Source organism: Bidens hawaiensis, unplaced genomic scaffold (assembly GCF_021521415.1).
Source record: "Bidens hawaiensis isolate Kalapana, Puna unplaced genomic scaffold, B.hawaiensis_p1.1 tig00009686_1, whole genome shotgun sequence".
In the NCBI taxonomy this organism is placed as follows: domain Eukaryota; kingdom Viridiplantae; phylum Streptophyta; class Magnoliopsida; order Asterales; family Asteraceae; genus Bidens; species Bidens hawaiensis.
The window spans coordinates 170,672-192,041 of NW_027491726.1; the positions used below are offsets into that span (position 1 = coordinate 170,672).

At 42.5% G+C, this 21,370-nt stretch overlaps 1 protein-coding gene across 1 annotated transcript; it reads left to right on the top strand.

Annotated features, from left to right (window-relative positions):
• The first annotated feature begins 694 nt into the window (after nt 1-694).
• On the top strand, nt 695-1,636 carry LOC143533395 (uncharacterized). The gene has a single exon (XM_077028199.1). The coding sequence runs from the start codon at nt 695-697 to the stop codon at nt 1,583-1,585; it is 891 nt and encodes a 296-aa protein (XP_076884314.1). The 3' UTR covers nt 1,586-1,636.
• The last annotated feature ends 19,734 nt before the right edge of the window (nt 1,637-21,370 follow it).

Sequence of the window (21,370 nt, forward strand, 5' to 3'; positions counted from 1 at the left end):
ATTTATAATTTAATGATTAAAAAATTACTTCGTAAACTGAAAGCATATTAGAAATGTTTTTATTAACAATAAACATAGTATAATATGTTAATGATAAAAATTAAAATTACATTCTTTTCAATATTTAACAAACACAATTTGTTGTTGATTTTTGGATTTCACTAAGTATGTTGTGATATGTATTCTATTAATGTATAGAAGTATAACATGTAAATGTTTTTATATAAAAGTGTATATATATAATATAAATAGGGTTTAAAGAAAAATAAATAATTTAATCATGTTATAGATATAATATAAATAAAGTGTAAAAGGAAAGTAAATAATTATTGATATTATATGTTATATATTAGTTTTGGAGGGAAAAAAATTGTAAGTATTAACCACAAACTGACACATGTCACAATTATTTTACTTTATTAGAATAGGTAGATATGTATAATATAGTCAAACTAAATTATATGATTGTTTCTTGGTTTTCTTGTGATATTCCAATTTCTATGTGCGATCAAATTGAGGGAAATCAATTTAGGTAGCCATTAATTATCTTCTAAATATAGGGATTCAGTTCTCATAAAGCTTATTTAAAGTGTTGGTGTTTTGACATTCAAGTGCACAGCTAAAATCACTACACTAAAGATTATCCTCTCCCTACATCCATACTTGGTGAAATATAAATCTTGGAACTAAACAAATGTTTAACCTCTCTTCCTTTGGTAATCCATTCGAACATAGTCTGCCGGCACAACTCAACGATTCATCAATTGGGCGGTTCAACGATCAAGAATATGATCATGACCCTCAACAAAAGAGTTGTGAACCACTTTTGTATACAGGCTTCATGGAACCAAACCTTGCAGAAGTTTCTTGCATCAAGAAAAGGCGTTTACCGGATACCAAAACCCTAGAGGGCGAGTGGAGGCGGTATCGAGGAGTTAGACGACGACCGTGGGGGAAGTTCACCGCGGAGATAAGGAATCCGGAAAAGAAAAAGGCTAGATTGTGGCTTGGTACATTTGATACACCTGAGCAAGCTGCATTGGCTTATGATAGAGCTGCTTTCAAGTTCCATGGTTCGCGAGCTAAGGTTAACTTCCCACGCTTGATTGGCTGCGACGACGTCCCAAATATTATGCTAGCACATCAATCCTCGTCCTCCATGTCTTCCTCTTCATCTTCTACAGAAAAGGGATACCGTAGAAAGACGATTAACCACCATATGGAAGAGCATGCAACAACCACAGCCACCACGACGATGAACAAGGTGAAAGATGATCATGACTCACAACATGATCTTCATCTACACACGTTTACATCACCACCAGACATAACCTCCTGTGGTACTGATTCATTGTGGTCCATTTTCCGACAAAGCACGGTGCAGTTGCCATCTGGCACCGCAACTTCTAGATTGCTGGACCTTCAAGAAGACACAGTCCCGCCAGAGGAACATCAATTTCCTGTCATGCAACCGCCTCCAGCAACTGCCACCGCGAGTAGAGCATTGGAGGCTGGAACTGATCATGACATGTTTTGGGATTTTCAGATTGATGCATTGACAGATGATGATTTCCCTTTCCTCTAGTGCTTTAAAATATTCAATAGGGTTTTTTCATTTGATATCAATAACGTTTCAAGATCAAATAATTTCATGTGACATTTGAAGTACAGTTCATTTAGCGAGATTACTACGTCAATTATAAATCACTAATATATTGTGTTAAATAATTATAAATGCGCGTTACGTTTTAAAATGACACACCCTTAAGTAATTTTTTCAAAGAATAATATGTTACTTCTTCTTCATGCTATTTTTCTTTCAATGTCAAAAGAGTAATGTGTTACTTCCAGTAGCGGATTCAGAAATTTTTGCCTGAGAGAAAATTATGTCACTTAAAATGAAATGGTAAAAATGGGTCGGTCAAAATAAGTCCAGTTATTTTGGTTCAGATATTAATAATTCATTTATTTATTTAATGATATTCTAATTTATTCATACTTATTACCTAATGATATGATGGATTTACAACATTTTACTATCAAACTTAAACGTGTATGATATTTTTATTATCACAACAATATTTACAAACATGAAAACAAAATAAAACACTTACAAACAAAGAAAAATAGAAAACACTTGTAACCCACAAATATGATAAAAAAAACAATTATTTTGAAATTAGAAAATACAGAACACGATAAGATGTCCAATAACATTATATATTATATGTTTAATGAAATTTACTGTGACACCCGGTAATTTCCCAATCCCATAAACCAAGTAACCAACCTAATTATTAGGAAATTGTGAATGTTATGCGCGCCATTATCAGCGCGGGCATATGTTATATGCGCCATGCGCGGATGCGATGTGCGCCATGTTAGGATCAGCGCGGGCATATGTTATATGCGCCATGCGCGGATGCGATGCGCGCCATGTTAGAATCAGCGCGGGCATATGTTATATGCGCCACGCGCACAGGTTTTGTGTTTTCATAACTTAATTTTATGTCGTTTCTGTCTAATGGGTTGCATACCTCTTCAATGATCAATAAGTAAAACTATGTTCAAACAATATCCTAATTTCCTAATTAAGACCCAAATCATTTATGCGCGCGCGGAAAAAGGGAACATTGAGAGCTAGTTTGTTTGAAGCTCCAAGATGGAATTGACTTCAACATAACTGATCACTATGTTGAAATACCAAGACCTCATGGAGAATCTACAAATGAAACTCAACGTCCCTGACTACGAGAAGGTTACGCACCTACCCGCATCAAATAAAAAGGAGTTATGTGCGACGCCTGCGGGAAGAATCCCCGCGGGACACCTTAAAACTAAACCCTTTACGCATGAACGCCTGCACAGAAACCAACCACCTTTTCGCTTAAATCCAAAAGTTCACCCTGTTAATAAACTCTGAGAACGCTGGTTCCAGCAGAGCCAGATGGACCCGCAGGATTTCCTTATAAGGACGCCTGCGCAGTGATACGCGCAGGATTCGCTACAAGGACGCTTGCGCGAAGACCAACTGGAGCCGCCGGACCCACAACGTTCAAAGAAATGGCCTTCACGCAGAAGGCTATACGCGCAAGGCTACACGCACAAAACACTTAGTCTATTCTTCAGATGTAAGGGGATTACCCCCGCCCAGAAAGAACCAATTGCGTGTTTCAGAGATTTTTACCTTTTGACTGCACACTGACAACAGTACCAGGAAAAGTATGCTGTAACACGAAATGTCAGCTGTCAGCCGCACCTACTCTCACCAACCACAGTCCTGCATGTACTGTCAAATCCATCAGAATCTTTATAACCACTCCCTAGGACCATCACCCCCATCCCTAAAATAAATAATAATAAACCCCATACCTTGTCATCATTACACCCAATATAAATAAGATTTCAATCCCCTAAATCAAGGGATTGTGTTCCCTTGAATTTGCCTATAAATAAGTATCAATTCTTGAATAAAAATATCACACAAACACACTTCAAACTCCTCTCTTAAACCTGTAATTCTGCACTAACCATCTCCCAAGCATCCGTTTCCAGTTCCATCGCTAGGTAAGCCGAAACTTTAGTCTTGAGATTTACTTTTCTGACCAGCCCTTATATTCTTCGACTACTTGGTCTTAATACACATATTTCTTGTTATTTAAACATATTCTAGACTTCCAATTTCGAGGCTAACATCAGGAAACCCGAATCTCGTTTAATCTCTCTCTAAACCATCACTTAACAAGAATCACAGGTGAGTCTCACAGCCCCTATTTTCACTGTTTTTAAACTGTTTTCGGGGCGAGGGACACGTGTTTAAATTATGTTTTATCATGGTATATTTACAAGCAATGCAAACGATTATCTGTTCATGGTGTTTATCTTGGTTTTCAATGTGAGTGCGCAAGAGTTAGAAAGTGATCACTTCGCCGATGGAACTCTAAGGGTAGGGACTACTGTGTTTGATCAACCCACTCGTAGGGGTCGCACCTCTTTGCATAGACGAGTGCCTAGTGTGGTCATGGGGTAGTACTACTGGTTGTAAAGCCCGCTCGTAGGGGTCGCACCTCTTTGCACGGACGAGCGCCTAGTTTTCCGAGCACAACGTCCGCGCGTAACCCGCGGGACGGTATTGTTTTAGCTCGTAGTGGCAGCGCCACTTTGCATGGACGAGCACGGTTTTCAGAAATGTCCGCGCGTAACCCGCGGGACGGTTTTATCAAGCATATGTTTTAATGATGTTATCAGAAATATGTTTCAATATGGTTTTATCAAGGATATGATGCAATACGATTTATCAAGTCACCAAAACTTGTGAACTCACTCAGTTTATACTGATTCAAATGTTTTTACGTGTCTTTCAGGTGATAATTAGTAGCGCAAGGAGTCACACGTAGAGCACTTCACGCAGAACATCTATAAAAATGGTTTTTGGAAGATTTTAGTTCTATCCCTTCCACACGCGTGGTTGTTCCCGCCGTGTAAGGGGATATGGCGCGGAAATCTTCAACGTTTTTCATACGTGGATGTTTTTATATGTAATTCTAAACAATGTAATGTATTTTGTACTAGACATTTCATGCGCAATGGAAAATTTATTTGAATGTTTGCAATGACCCGTGCTTGATTATCAATTCCCACTCGCGCGCACCCGGCTGTTTCCGCCGTTTAGGGTCGGGTGTGACATTTACATATGAATTACTATAGACGTAGGGTACCAAAAAGACTTAAGTATGTCACATCTCGGTTTAGGGCCTAGGCGTGTGACCAATAGTTGGTACCTGTTTTGTAAATACATCAGAGTTGCGGGTTATTTTAGCGGAAGACTTTGGTTGAATAAAATATTAATTTATTTGAAAACTTTCTCGGATAATAAATACCCGGTATTTGATTTATAAAGCTTGTTGAAATACCGTTTGCAATATTTAATAATTAAAAACTGAGCCATCATTACCTTGAAAGCATCTAACTCCATGAATGTCTTGCTACCTGTAATAATATATTTTCCTGAAATGTGGGGAAAAATACGTCAGCTATATGCTGGTGAACGCGTATGACTCTATAAAACATTTGAATGACATTACAATACAAATATAGTTTCTCTACAAGCTCAGCAGAAGCATTTCTACCTCTGGTATATGTACCACTGCCCTACACACACAATTGTTCTCGAGCAACGTAGCCCTTACTGGGAGACTAGTTATGACCATTAGCCCGCGGCCATTTAGCCTTTGAATGATTAGGCTGAACGGTTATGTTTGGATCCAGACACGTGTAATCGGTCTGAGTTGATTTTATTCTCTAATTTGTATTATAATGTTTTAGAGATCACAAGACCTCATGTAAACATTGATTGACTCGTTAAGACAAACACCCGTTCGTCCCATTGAGTATAAATATATTTGACTCTAAAAAGGTTAACGTATTCACGTTATAAAAGGTTTGAACGTATTCACGTTATAAAAGGTTTGAACGTATTCACCTGGGATTAACTGTTCTTAATGATATGGTGATTTCGTTTGAAACCTTGACTGTGAATGAATGATTGATTGTCTGACTAATTGATTGACCTATAATAAAATAGGTATATAAATATCTGGATTGTCTCTTGATCCAGCTATAGACCTTTAGTCTTGTTTAAATAGCTTTAAACCTTGATTGATCATTTATTTGAATAAAATATTTAGACCCGTAGTCTTTCTGTTTATTTACCAAACCATATGATGAGTTTCTTCTTCATGAAGAAACATCTATAATCTGTTTCTTCTTCAAGAAGAAACATTCATTGACTACTATGCATGTAAAATCTTATGTTTCTTACACATGAAGAAACAATGTTTTAACTATATTTTTGTATACGAATGATATGTTTCTTAATCGTGAAGAAACTATATTTCCTTATGAATGTAGAACTGATGTTTCTTAGTTGTAAAGAAACACTATTATAATCCTTTGTATGTTTAAAGCTTATGTAAACATAATTATGATCAAGGTTTGGGCTATACCCTTGACTATTGTTTAAGCCATATAATAATAATACCATAATGACTTAGGTCACAACCTTACCTTACACTAGTATTCGAAGTTAGATACCTAAGTTTGTATGAGCAGCACTTCTACTCTATGACGCGTACTGGTGCTTAGATTGTCAGAACTTCGGGGCTTAATACGAACTTTGAGGTTGGCACGCAAAACGAGGCAACATATGGTGGCCGTCTTGACGTGCACGTACTTCGAGATAGAATGTCGGGTTATTCTCGTGTAGCATGCACTTCGAGGTTTCGTCAGTGTATAGCACGGATTATGAGGTGACGTTTGTCGGGTCGGGGCACTGAAACCGAGGTGGTGAGAGAGTAATTTCTAGAGAGAGAAAGTAGAGAGAGAAAGTTTGGTGTCGGGGTATGAAACGTCGAAACTATAGAGTGGTGTCGGGACTCCAACTCGGTGGTACAAACTTCGAGGAAGTGATAGTGGTTTGGTGTTCGGGATGTCACAAATGAGCAACCCATGACCACTATTTATACTTGTTTCTTATACCGCCGGTTAGACCGTCTCTTGCCACCATTTATTCTTGTGATGACACATGTCCTTTCATGTGACATGTGGTGATACATGTCAATCTATGTGATTAGTCACCATACATGTGTCAATTTCACTAGATTAGTCATCGGACACATGCCGATTCCATCCTATTAGTCATCGGACATGTGTCGCTTCAATAAAGTTTTATATTTTTATTATAGCTAAATGATTAAATGGTCCCTCAACTTCCTAAATTGACAAAAATTGGTATGAATATTTTCGGGATGTTACAAAGTAATACCCGCGGGTTAACTAGAAGTCCCTCATAAGGCACCCGCGGGACGTATGAACCATCCGCATAAATCATCTGAGGAAGAAACACCCTCATAGCACATGCGGAAGCATCCTGACACCCTCAAATGTCATCCGCAAGAAGGAATACCCTTCCGCGTAAATGACCACGAGGTAATGCTCCGGAACAACTGTCAATAACTAATTACCTTCTAGAAGATTTGCCAAGATGCTTTCTTGGGCAATATGTGATCCCTCGGCCAATAAGCCAGTGACACCTGGCAAGGCCGTTATAACCATGCACATGGCTAATATTACACTTCAACCAATATCAGAAGGACGCGTGTCTAGGTTGTTATACATGCACATGCAACGTATAAGCTAAACCTATCATATGAGGACACGCGTCCCGGCGGTTATAAGAGCATCTTCTAAAGGGACAACTGGCCCAATTACTTCCCCACACCCTTCGGCTATAAATACTCTCTCAATCATCATGAGGTATTCATTCACTCTCACTGTACTCTCTCAATTTACTTAAGTATTTTATCTTCATCGGAATTGTACTTATTCTCACGCTGGAGGGTGGTTGGGAAGACCCCCCTCTTGTCATTCCCGTAACGAGCTCACGGTATCTGTTTTGCAGGTTCATGTCACTGGACTTGGGGAATTGTATTCATATCGTATTGGAAGTTAACCGTATCCTACCCTGTTGACACATTGGATCTAGGACCCATTTGCGGGGAGTAGATCTGTGTTTCTTCATTGGCGCCATCCGTGCTTTTGTTAGAACAACAAAAAAATTTTCCGTCCTCTTTACGATATGAATCAGTTACCTAAAGGGCCGACGGAGAATCCAGCACAATCTTCACGTGACCCTAATCCTGAAACACGTGAAGGAGCTACGTCTATATTTTCTCGAATCACAACTCCTGTCACACGAACCGATGCCGTAAACCCTGAAGGTTTTACCTTGGGTGGTTCTACGGCTCGGGGATTGTTTGCTCAGCAGATAGGTGTTACTTCGATAGAATCCGGAAACGTTGTTACACCAGCTACTTATTTGGGGCACGTTACAGCTCCAAGAGGTTCCGATCTCGGAGATCTGGACCGAATTATGAGAGATGCTAATCGAACTAACTTAGAGTTAGGCCTGGATGAAAATTCCGGCAACTTGCTCCAAGGAGAGTTCAGCAGCATAACTCTAGATCTGGAGGACTCTTATCTCCAGACGAATGGCTACGCATTCAACAAGAAAGTTTGGTTGCTGAGTACGAACGTAGGGTACGAAATGAGCGTTTCCATGCTCGTATTCTGACGTACGATAACTCTCCCAGGAGATCCTTTTCTCCTCCCATAAGGGGAAGTCATATTAAATATAGTCAACCAGTGGAGCAAAACTTGGGGGAAATCCCAAGGTTACGTCCTTGCCCCCGCATAGATATGCGGGTACCGTCTTATGAGGACGAACTAGACGGACATGATTCAACATATCGTCCGGAAGGTAGTTATTACAGCGGGGATAGCCGTCTCCCTTCATACGGAGGGGCTAGTTATCCGCGACCAGCGGTCCGCCATGCGGAATACTATAGTAGTGCTGAACATGATTTTCTTAAACCATTCCGTCCGGAATCTTTCGCAGAGAAATCGAAGTTCATTCCGGCCATCGCGACGGCTTCATTCCTGATAAACGCAAAAATTTCAATATCCGTTGGAACATAAAGTGGAATGACGGATCCTAGTGATCATTTGCTGAGGTTTGAGGCAGTTGGAGGAGTCAGTGGTTGGACTCTTCCATATTGGTTTCACATGTTCGCACTGACATTCACTAGAGCGGCGAGAGAATGGTTTGAAAAGTTACCATGCGGACAGATTAAAAGTTGAAAGGATTTTGTAGCAAAATTCTCCCAACATTTCAGCCAACAAAGAAAACATACACGTGATCCTTCGGAAATATTGGATGTTGAAAGGCGAAATAATGAATCCATTGAGGACTTCATTACTCGTTTTAATAACGAGAGCCTTAACATCGGAGGGGTTAGTGAAGATATGCTGCGGGGAGCGTTCCGCAAGAATGTCCATAGTGATGCCCTGATCCGCACACTAACCGGAAAAGACAGAATGCCCGAGTCCTGGGACGAAATCATGACAGCAGCTAAGTTGTTTGCAAGAATTGTAAAAACGTTGGGGTCCAGCAGCCAGAAGCAGTTACCAAGGGTCGAGTTCCAGACTCCAAGACCAAATAAACAAGCTAAAGGAACAATTTGGTCAAGGCTGCAACCGACCACAGAACAACCGAAGCAGTTCGACGCGAGATCGTTGATTGGCAACAAGAACAAGCGTACCTTTCCAACACGATCTTCCAACAGCAGTTGGACTCGGTTGTCAAAAACTCCTTCAGAGATCCTCACAACTGATAATTTGACTTTCCGCAAGCCTCAACCATTACCGAGGAAATCATTCCTCGACAACAATAAACATTGCACGTACCACAATGATATAGGGCACAATACAAACGAGTGTGTGGCCCTAAGGAGTGAAATAGAGGCAGCTGTAAAAAACGGGAAGCTGGATCATTTGGTCAAAAGTGTACGACCAGGGCCTTGTAAACCTCCCGCAAAGGATAACCAGGGCCCGGCCAAAAGGCAAATAAAAGATCTGAACGTCCACATGATTCAGGGAGGTCAACAGATCAGTGGTAAGAGGAAAGAGTTTGCGGATGAGGAGTGGAAAAACGAGCCAGTCATTTTTCCACGTATCAGAGGAGGTTCGTGCAACAAGAACCCTTTGATAATCACTGCTCTATTCGGGCATTATCGGTCGCAGTATGTGTTCTTCGACACTGGTAGTACATCCGCCATTATGTACGAACAATGCTTCGAAGAGCTTGAGGAAGATGATAAGGAAAGATTACGACCTATTCATGCACCTGTTTCTGGGTTTGGTGGGGAAATAATGCACCCGCGGGGTGTCATTACATTCCCGGTCACACTTGGTGACGGGGTCCACTCAAGAACTGAGGAAGTAGAATTTTTAGTTTTACCGGCAACTTCCAAACATGATATTATTCTCGGATGATAGGCAATTGGTGACTTCAATGCCCATCCGTCCACAGCTCACGGAGCAGTAGGGGTTCCGACCCACACTGGTGTAGCAATAATTCATGTTAATCGACATTTCTTCATAACCGAAAGTTCGAGGCCAAGTAAAGTTTCAAAACAAAATCAGAGGACTGAACCAGAGAAATGGATTCTTAACAAGAAATTTCCCGATCAAACCGTAGTAATTGGTCCGGCTATTTTTGAAATCGTCCGAACCTTCTTAAAGCAATTATTGACGAAGAACATCGACATTTTCTCATGGAAGCCCGCGGACATGACAGGCGTCTCGCGGAACATTTCGGAGCACAAGTTAAAGGTGAATACACTAATCACCCCAATTGTGCAAAAGAAGCGAAGGTGCAAGATGTTCTTCACGCCGGGATTATACGGGAAATCAAGTACCAAACGTGGGTGGCCAACCCAGTGATTGTCCCGAAAAGCAATGGAATGTGGAGGATGTGTATAGATTATAAAGATCTAAACAAGGCATTTCCGAAAGATTGTTACCCACTTCCGGAGATCGACTTGAAAGTAGATGTTGTGGCCCCATTCAAGTTCAAGTGCTTCCTCGATGGCTACAAAGGTTATCATAAGATTCATATGGCAGCTGGTGATGAAGACAAGACAGCGTTCCGCACTGACCAAGGAACATTCTGCTACAGAATGATGCCTTTCGGGTTAAAAAACGTGGGTGCCACATACCAAAGACTGATGGATCAGGCTTTCAAAGGTCAAATAAGCCGAAATCTTGAAGTCTATATGGACGACTTGGTGATCAAAAGCACCGAAGAGGATCAAATGTTAAGAGATATAGAGGAAACTTTTGAAACGTTGAGAAGTATCAACATGAAACTAAATCCAGGAAAATGTTCCTTCGGGATGGAGGAAGGAAAGTTCCTCAGGGTAATCGTTACAGGCACGGGTTTCAAGGCTAATCCGGACAAGGTTCAAGCAGTAGCTCGCATGCCATCTCATGCATCCCTCAAAGAAGTTCAAACACTTAACGACATATTAGTAGCATTGAATAGGTTTTTCGCAAACCACGCTGCTAAATCCTATCCGTTCATTTCAACATTGAGAAATTGTCTAAAAAAGGCACAATTTAAATGGACTCCGGAAGTCGAGCAAGCATTCCAGGCAGTCAAAAAGTGTTTAATGGAATTACCCACATTAACAGCTCCTCACGCGGAGGAGCCATTAACACTATATTTGTCGGCGTCTGACATTGCTGTGGGGGCAGTCCTATTAACAGATAGGAAAAATGTTCAAACTCCAATCTATTACGTCAGTAGAACATTGTCGGACCCAGAAACAAGATACTCGATGTTGGAAAAGTTGGTCTTGGCATAGTGTACGCAGCCCGTCGGCTCCGCAGATATTTCCAGGGCCATCCCATCAATGTGTTAACTGGATACAAGCTCAAGAACGTATTGAGTAAACCCGAATTATCTGGGCGACTGGCAAAATGGGCCATGGAATTGGGTGAACACTCGATAGAGTATAAACCAAGACCGGCAATCAAAGGGCAAGTGCTGGCGGACTTCATCACAGAAGTCCCGCAGCACAAAGAACAAGAATGTCTAATCGAACAACAACCCCAAGCACCTCCGGAACAAGGGCAAGTTTGGTCACTTCACGGATGGAGCTTCGAGCAGTGAAGGATCAGGTGCAGGCTTAAGGCTAGTCAACCCTGAGGGGCATGAATTTACATACGCCATCAAGTTAGACTTTAAAAGTACCAATAATGAAGAGGAATATGAAGCCCTCCTGGCAGGCATGCGGATAGCAAAAAGCTTGGGGTGAAACATTCAGAAGCACGGGTGGATTCCATCCTAATTGCGGGATAAATAAATGGAACATATGAAGCCAAAAATGACGTCATGGCTTCTTATTTGTCGCAAGCAAAGGTCTTGATTCGCCAATTTGCCTCTTTCAATGTTGTTCACATTAAGAGGAGCAAGAACAAATCGGCGGACGCTCTTAGCAAGCTAGCTTCAACGAATTTTGAGCATTTTGCCAAAGATATTCGTGTAGAAGTTCTAGATCATCCATCCGTTCCACAAAACCAAGTCCTGGTAATTCAAACTGGCGTTGAATCTTGGATGACGCCCATTAAAGCTTACTTATCTTCCGGAGCACTTCCAGTAGGAAAGGCTGAGGCTCGGAAGATTAAGCACAAAGCTCTGAATTACCAGATGACTGATGGTATCTTATACCGAAGATAATTTCTTGGTCCGCTGTTACGTTGTGTAGACGCGGAAGACGCAAATTACCTAATTCAAGAAGTTCACGAAGGCATTTGCGGGTTACACGCGGGTCCAAGAATGACAGTTGCGAAGATTATGAACGCAGGGTACTATTGGCCCGGCATGCATTTGGACGCTGGGCAAGAAATAAAAAATTGTGATTCATGCTAGCGACATGCCCCCAACACCCTGCGTTCAAAAAATGAGCTGATTCCGGTAACATCTGCCTAGCTGTTCCAAAAATGGGCTATTGATATTATGGGACCTTTCCCAGAAGCCCCGGGACGAGTCAAATTCTTGATAGTGGCCATCGATTACTTCACCAAGTGGGTGGAACCAAACCGGTGGCATCAATAACGGCTTCAATCGTTAAATAATTCCTGTGGGAATTCATCATTTGCCGGTTTGGTCTTCCGTAGGAATTGGTAAGTGACAATGGGACCCAATTTGCTGACAGCGGACTATAGGAATGTTGAAAGAACTTCAAGTCATTCAAGTTTTCACATCTGTAGCTCACCCGCAAGCAAATGGTCAGGTCGAAAGGACCAACCGAACTATCAAAGAAGGGATCAAGGCAAGGTTAAAAACTAAACAGACGGTTTGGGTTGACGAATTTCCCCATGTACTTTGGGCCTTCTGCACCCAGAAGAACTCTAGTAATTCGGAGACACCGTTTAGCCTAACCTATGGCACCGAAGCCATGATCCCGGCAGAAATCGGAATTCCATCCACGAGGGTTCTGTTAATTGATGATAATGATCACGAACTAAGGATAAATCTAGATCTGCTTGAAGAAAGAAGAGAACTAGCATCGATCCGTGAGCACAATTATAAACGACAGCTTGAGAAGTACTACAACTCACGGATCCAGAAATGCGAGTTCGATGCGGGAGACTTCGTCTTCCGCAATAACGAGGCTTCCGGCCAGGAACCTCCGGGCAAGTTGGCCCCAACTTGGGAAGGACCTTATAAAATCAAACAAGTATTATCTAAAGGTGCCTACAAGTTAGAAAAATTGGAGGGGACTGAGATCCCTCGAACTTGGAACGCAGCACAATTGAAGAAATGCTATATATAGCAGCTTTATTTGTTCTTTTATTTTGGCTTGCGTGCCCACATAGATTAGCAAGTTATGTAATTTTCTTTATTGTAAGAAGCCTTATGCCCAATATATGAAGAATCTTGCGCTAGTTTCATGTTATTTTGATAAGTTGTAATCTTTTATTGACAAAAACGAAGTTCCGAAGAAACACTTATATTATAATACATAAGACAAAGTTCACCGGAAGAAAGCAAGACTTCTTATTATTGATCAAAAGAGATTACAAAAGAAAGAAAATTTACAAAGGAAAGCATATATACATCTACGGGGTGACATTTTCGTCTTCCGCAGTATTATCGACTTCTCCTTCTTCTTCCTCCTCATCAAGATCCAATAGCTCTTTTAATTGCTCTATTGCATCTTCCTTGTACGCAAGATCTGATATATGATCAGAAAGGAAAAACTTCAAAGTATCAAAATCTTTGGTTTTCTCAATAAGAATAGAAGAAGTGTCCTTGCCGGCAAGGACATACTCCTCCGGAAGCCGGCCCTCAGAACAAAATTTGTAACCTTTTTCAAAGCCCATATGTCAGCCTGCTTGTTCGGAAGCACGAAGGAGCACCGCAACGCAATTCCCAAGATCGTCACTGTTCCGAACGTCAGTGATAACCTGTTAAGTCATATAAACATGTGTGAGCACATATAAGTCCGAATTACTTGTATCAACCAAAAGATTTGATACCTTAGGGATTGCCATCGTCAAAAGCCACTTCTTATCCGCCTGAGCCCGGATAAGGTCCATCTTGTAACCAGCACATTCCAGAGCTTGGTCTCGGTTCTTGGTGCTAAGAGCGGATAAGCGCTTATCCTTGGCCGTTGAGTCAGCTTGAAGAGTCCTTATTAGCTCAGCTTGCTCATCCAGTTGTTTTTGGAGAGTCGCCTTAGCTTCCTCAGTGACAAGACGGTCAGCTTTATCAGCTTCCATAGCTCGATGACTCTCCCGAGCTTCAGTTAACGCCTTGAGAGCTTCTTTTTTGGCGTCAAGCAACTTAAGCTCGGTTTCATCCAGCTCCTCATTCATAGCCAACCAAACCCAGCATATCTCTTGGTTGGTGAAAACAGTATTCGCCAAATGATAGGAGTTCGAGTTTAACAGCTCCTGGCGGATGCGGCGGCGTTGCCGTTCCCTCCCGGCATGAGGGAGACTCTCTTGGAGAGATTCGTGACAAACGTCCGCGTCGCTTAATACTGAATTCCGACATAGCGACCACCGAGGATTATGCGGAGCAGTATCTTCCTCCACGTGAGACGAGGAAGTCTGCCCTCCATATTTAAAAACACTGACCCCACCCTGATTTCGGAAACGATGTTCGTAACGGGGTGGAGACATATGGGGACACTCGGACTCACCAACCTCCTTCTCCCTGATAGGAGAAGTATCCGACAAATTGATCGGATCTGGAACAGTGTTTAACGAAGAGGTTGGTGGAGTCGGAAGTTGTGCAGCAATTGAATTCTTGAAACCTGAAAAATTTTCCAAAGTAAAACTTTTAAAGCCACCAAGAAGCAGTAAGTCCAAGTATAATCATGAGAGTTCAAAACAGTTAATCATCACCCTTAGAAGCCTCTTGGGCGGAAAGTTCTTGGAGACGAGCCCCCAAGTCCAGTACCTTGGTCTTCTCCTTTTTCTTCTTCTTCTTCTAGAGGGGCGCGGCATCGGAAGGCTGTGCTTTCCGCTTGCCAGCAGCCTTTGAAGCACCTGCTTCCGTGACCTGAGGTTCACCCTCAACGGATTGAGGACCACTCTCCTCACCTGTTAATGGATCGGTGGTGGCCTTCGAATCTTGCTTACGGATCAAACCTACAGTCGAATGCGATGGGTTAGTGGCACCAATTAATAACCCTCCTTCGCAGAGTGACGACTCTTCGCTAGACGAAAGAAGTACTATCACCCTGCTCGAAGTAGCGGCAGTTATAGGTCGAGGTTGAAGAATACCTTCACACTTTGTGACAAACTCCTCACCTTGAGCATACATTGCCTCGGAGACAGTAGGCTTCGGAGTAAGTGTGGTGGAGAAAAGGAAGTTATTCCGCGTGCGCTCCAAAAAAGGCACGTCATGCTGTATAATGGGGCGGCGTACAATCATGCCCCCTACCTTGTCCAACAGAATGGAAAATTTTGTACCCTCACCTGTAATCGGTGAACGTTAAAATAAGAAAACGGGAAATCTGGATTATTACAAGTAAGAACTTACCTCCGCCAGAGTTCTCATAGTAAGGCTCCAAAGTAGGAAACGGCCACAATCGGTTCATCTTCGTATAAACCATTGCCCCTTCGTGAATAGGGCGCATGGGTGTTGGTACTCGGGTCAAGGTATCAAACCATTTATGACCCTCATATTCAATAACGGGGATCTCAGGAGCCGCGTCTACTGGTTTCCGCCGGGTCATGGTAAACGGAATGACATCTTCTCGGATCCAAAAAACTTGGATTTCCACCCGTGGATGCTCCGGAGCCATTCGAAGCCAATCGGACCTTTCCCGGTGGTGGCAAAACCATACCATCCGTCACGATATGTCATTTTATAAAAAATGGCAAACATATTGACGGATGGGTCATAGTTTTGGCAACAGAATTCGAAGTGTCGAATTCTTAGCATCCTAAACGGGTGAATTTGAGATAAGTGAAGCCCATAGGCTCTCAGAACAGACCGAAAAAACTTCGTCACGGGTAACCGGAAGTTACCAGTTGTAAAATGATCAAGATAGACCGCAATCTTCTTTGCCAGAGGCGCTGTTGCTAATGCCCCTTTTGACGGACATTCGGCCTCCCATTCCGATGGAAAGCCATACACATTTTTAACATCTTGAAAGTCCTTGTCTTTAATGTCGCACCCGACTTCATGAATAGCGGGAGGATTTTTCTTTTGGCCTGCCATGTGATCGAAAGAGAAAATCTGAGAGTAATACAATCGAGAGAGAATTCTCTGATATGATCGAAAAAGAAAGGATGAAAGTGATAAGAATGGGTTGGAGACATCAAAGGCTTATTTATACCCATCGCAATTAATGTGACCGTGTGACTGACAGAGGAAAGAGAAAATGCGGACCATGGGATGGCTGACATGTTAGGCGGGAGATTCGAAAAAGCGTGACAGGCTGTATAAAGGCGTTCTACACGTCTTGTCACCCACCGCTTAAAATTCTCTCTCTGTCACGTCATCAATATTATCCAACTTGCACCAATATTCAAAATTCAAAAATATCTCACAAAGATATTCTCTCATAAACAAAAACAATGTTTACTGAACATAAAGTTCTTTCCATTAATATTCAAAAATGATGATTACAAAAATATGGAAAGAAATTACAAGTCCTAGCTCCTATATCTATCCTATGGATTAGGGGCCGAGGAGTCTTCCGGAGCATTTTGGGAAGCATCCTCAGACTTGTCATCATTAGATTCGTCATCCTCAGATTCATCATCTATGTAGACCCGCGGTTGTTTCACGCCGTCCTCAGCCAAGGCAAATTCCGGAAGCATATGTTGCAGCGGGAAGATTAGGTCATCATATTCTTTGACCCGCATACCAAGCTCCTACTCCGCATCAAGGCCATGAAGGGGATGGCTCTCAATATATTGACCGGACTGGGCAAATGCCAACCCTACATTAAAGCCTTTTACCCGGCCAACTCCTTCCGAAGCAGTTGTCAGATTCACGAAGCAGTCAGTAAGCTCCGTCCTCTTCTTGACATGACGGATGACCTAACAACAAAACATAAGGAACATATTAGCAAGCAAAACTTGAAGTGCACAGATAAAATAACGTTTGGAAAACCCTTCCAGAATCAAGTCCACTGTTGAGGAACCATTGCCTGTCCCCCTCAGCACGCTCCGCCCCGCCACGAAGTTCTTTTAGTTCGGCGGAGGTGCGGCTGTCCGCTTCAGTTTGGGATTGCAGGCGGGAGTCATATGCAGACCGCATTTCAGCAGCTGTTTTGTCCTTAAGTTCGGATTGATCCCTCTGCGACCTTAGCTCATTCTCGAGCTCTAGGATCCGGGCACTTTCGCGAGACACTTCTTCTTGTGCATTCGCCAAATCGTCCTTCTTCCTTTGGGTCTCAGCCTGAGCAGCTTCAAGAGTCGCGTTAGACCTCTCGCAGGCCTCTTTCCACTGATGAGCAGCAGCAGCACTCTGGCTCTTTTCTTGGTTAAGTGCAGCCTCGGCGTCAATCTGTTTCCACCTAGCTGCACTTGTCTCCTTGCGATGCTCCTCAGTTTCTTTCTTGGCAGCATCCACGGCCCGAGTTGCCTCACCCAACTTCCCGCCCATCGTACGCCACTCGCACAAGATTTCTTGACAACAAGCTAAGCTGTAAGTCAAAGAAACTGATAAATCAGTGTGAAGTTCTTGGCGAGAACGAGTCTGCTGATACGTCATTTCAGTAGGCGGCATGCAGTTTTTAATAAAACTCATGCAAGTTTCGGGATTCTAAACCCGAGACCCGTTCAAAATGTCCCATGGAGGGACGAACAAGTCGTAGTCAGACCCCAAAGCGGCATCCCCAAAAAACTGGGAACTTGAGGTCTCGAGGCGGACAGGAGCCACATTTGATTGTTGCGGGGCACCTTGTGAGGAACCCCATCCAACCTCATGGACAGATGGTCTGAATAAAAAGTCACCTCCTCCGCTCGTTGTAAAAGGTGAAGAGGTAATATAAAATTGAGGAGGAGGTCGCGGAGGAGATTCATAAATCCTGAAGCCCTCTGCAGTGACTTCAGGATTATCATCTTGAGAACCAGTGGCTCCTTCACCCTGAAAAAGATAGTCCAGAGACTCATTAGTCACCGGTTGAACATTAGACCCCTCCACGTTTGCTTCGGTTGGAGGGGTAGCAGGTTTATCCGCCTCCTTCTTTGGTGGAGGAGACGGTTGTTTCTTAACGTTTGGTGTCGGTGTTGATAGCCTCCCAGTCACACCGTCATCAATAATTTCCGGATCTGCATAAGAAAATCGTAATTATGTCTTGTTTCAAAAAGGTAACAAAAGGGAACAAGCAAAAGCTCACCCTTCACCGTTCCCAGAGGTTCCGCAAGACTGGGTAGCAGCTTCCTCGGACGATGTGTCCGGCGCATCTTCGTCTTTGGTCCTTTCCAGGCGTCCGCAGAACTGGTGCCTACGTCACTCGCCTGGGAAACGTGGAAAGGTCTCTTCCGGTAAAGTTCTGCTAGCAAATGTGAGACAGATGAAATTTCAGAAGCATCATCTGAGCTTTCCCCCTCAAGGATGGCAGAATCGTCACTTAAAATGACGATTGTCCCGTCGGAGGTCAGCATGTTAAGAGGCGGAGGGTTCAGGATATACGCACATGATTCGAAGATAGCCTCCGAGACAATTGGTTCAGCACGTAATTTGACCGGAAAGAGAAAGTACTTTGCAGTCTTTTCAAGGACAGGTGTATCCTTCGCGTCACGGATATTCCTACCCACGCAGCCCTTGACGTCATCTAGGGCATACAACATCGATCCAAGACCTGAAAACAAATGCAGACATCAATAATAGAACTTCAAAAAGACAAGACAAAAAACATAGTTGTAGAAATTACGGCCGTCTAGTTCAATGAAAACAGGTTCCGGGTATGGAGACGGCCATAGCCGGCTCATGCCCGCCCATACAAGGGCTTCCTCAGGGAGCGCCCGCATCGAGGTTGGTGAAGAAGCCAGCTTATGGAACCAGTATCGCTTCTCATGGGCAGCCGGAGTAATATCAATGAGAGTGTCATTAATAGCACGACGGACCATGGTCTCTGGCACCACGTCCTCAGAGATCCTAAAAAACTTTTTCTTCCAATCCTTGGAGTCTCCTCAGTCACGTTGCCGATAACTCTGTCAGTCAAACTATGGCAAGTAAACCATCCATTCCGGCTAGCCATCTTGTAAAATACAACGAACCGGTGCAACCTGGGTACTATCTCATGTGCCATACACACGAACTCGAAGTAACGAATTCTCATGACGGCACGAGGGTGAAGTTGAGATAAGTGAATCCCAAATGCCTTAATCACCCGCAGAAAAAACTTTGTGATGGGGAGGCCAAAGTTCCCACGATCAAAATAGTCGGCATACAAAGCCATCTTCCCAGGGGGTGGGAAACTGGCAATAGAACCGGCATACGGGAACTCTGGTTCCCATTCCGGCGGAATACCATAGGTCGTGATGAGTTTTTGGTACTCGTCCAGATCCCAGTGGACTTCTATCTCATCAACCTTAGATTGAACAGTTGCCATTACAGAAAACACTTGGTAAAATATTAGGTTATTTAAAAGAAAATTAAGGAAAAGATTGAAAGTTCCAGAGAAAGAAAGCAAGTTAGTATTCAGAATTCAAAGGGGATAAAACTTCAAAAAGAAGTTAACTCCCCCTATTTATACTCATCGCAATTAATGCGATGGGATGCGAACAGTGGAGAGAGAAAAAACCACCCAGTAGACAATCGCCATGTCACGCGCGAAACTTGAAAAAGGGGAAAAGTTGTACAGTCGGGTACAGTGATAGCCGTCATAAACGTCCTGTCACCTGCACACGCACTAGCGAGTGGTCAACTTGTCATTTTTTCATGATTATCCACAAGCAACAAAAGATATTTCTCGGCAACTTGCAAAGTTAAAAATCCCCAAATTCACATTAAGTCCAGAATTTCACTCGCATAAAATACTTCACACGGAAGAAACACTAGACTAGGGGGACTTATTGAGGTAGGGTACCAATAAGACCCAAATACCCTTAAGTAATACCCGAAAGTTAACTAGAAGTCCCTCATAAGGCACCCGCGGGACGTATGAACCATCCGCATAAATCATCCGAGGAAGAAACACCCTCATAGCACATGCAGAAGCATCCTGACACCCTCAAAAGTCATCCGCAAGAAGGAATACCCTTCCGCGTAAATGACCACGAGGTAATGCTCCGGGACAGCTGTCAATAACTAATTACCTTCTAGAAGATTTGCCAAGATGCTTTCTTGGGCAATACGTAATCCCTCGGCCAATCAGCCAGTGACACCTGGCAAGGCCGTTATAACCATGCACATGGCTAATATTACCCTTCAACCAATATCAGAAGGACACGTGTCTAGGTTGTTATACATACACATGCAACGTATAAGCTAAACCTATCATATGAGGACACGCGTCCAGGAGGTTATAAGAGCATCTTCTAAAGGGACAGCTGGCCCAATTACTTCCCCACACCCTTCGGCTATAAATACTCTCTCATCATCATGAGGTATTCATTCACTCCCACTATACTCTCTCAATTTACTTAAGTACTTTATCTTCATCGGAATTGTACTTATTCTAACGCCGGAGGATGGTTACGGGAAGACCCCCCCTCTTGTCCTTCCCGTAACGAGCTCACGGTGTCTGTTTTGCAGGTTCACGTCACTGGACTTGGGGAATTGTATTCATATCGTATTGGCAGTTAACCGTATCCTACCCTGTTGACACATTAGATCTAGGACCCATTAGTGGGGAGTAGATCCGTGTTTCTTTAATTACTATTATATCTAACATTATATATTATATGCTTAATGTAATTTACTTATGAATTACTATAATATGCTTAAATTCCAAATTAATAAAAGGTCTAATTTGTTCTTTTAGTTGAACAGAAAGGGGTTGTTTAAAAATTGTATTTAATCTTTAAAAGACCATATGTTTTCATGACCACATTTTCTCAAATGGAAATTTGATTTCCCAATGCAACTTCATCTTTTTCATCGGCTTTTATGGCTTCTATAACATTTCGGGTTTTCCGTTTCTTTTCGGCCCGGGTTCGGGTATTTTATCAATGAAGTTCGTATTTGTTTAATATTTTATTTATTTATTTGTTTTATTTTATATAATTGATTATAACTTTGAACATCATGAAAAATCAACCCTAAACTAACAAAATACCCACTTATGCACCCACAACTAAAGACTAAGGACCTTATCGCAAATTAACCAAAATTCCTTCACTCCTTCCTCCTCCCTCTTACAATCAGCCAACAAGATCCCCCCCCCCCCATCTTTCTTGATAATTCACGGACTAATTGACGAAATTGATATTACCATACCATCGCTTACCATAATCCGATCCTACCGACACCCTAAACTTAGTAAATCAT

Coding starts and splice junctions, on each gene's coding strand:
- LOC143533395 (XM_077028199.1), top strand. CDS start 695: ATGTTTAACCTCTCTTCCTTTGGTAATCCATTCGAACATAGTCTGCCG.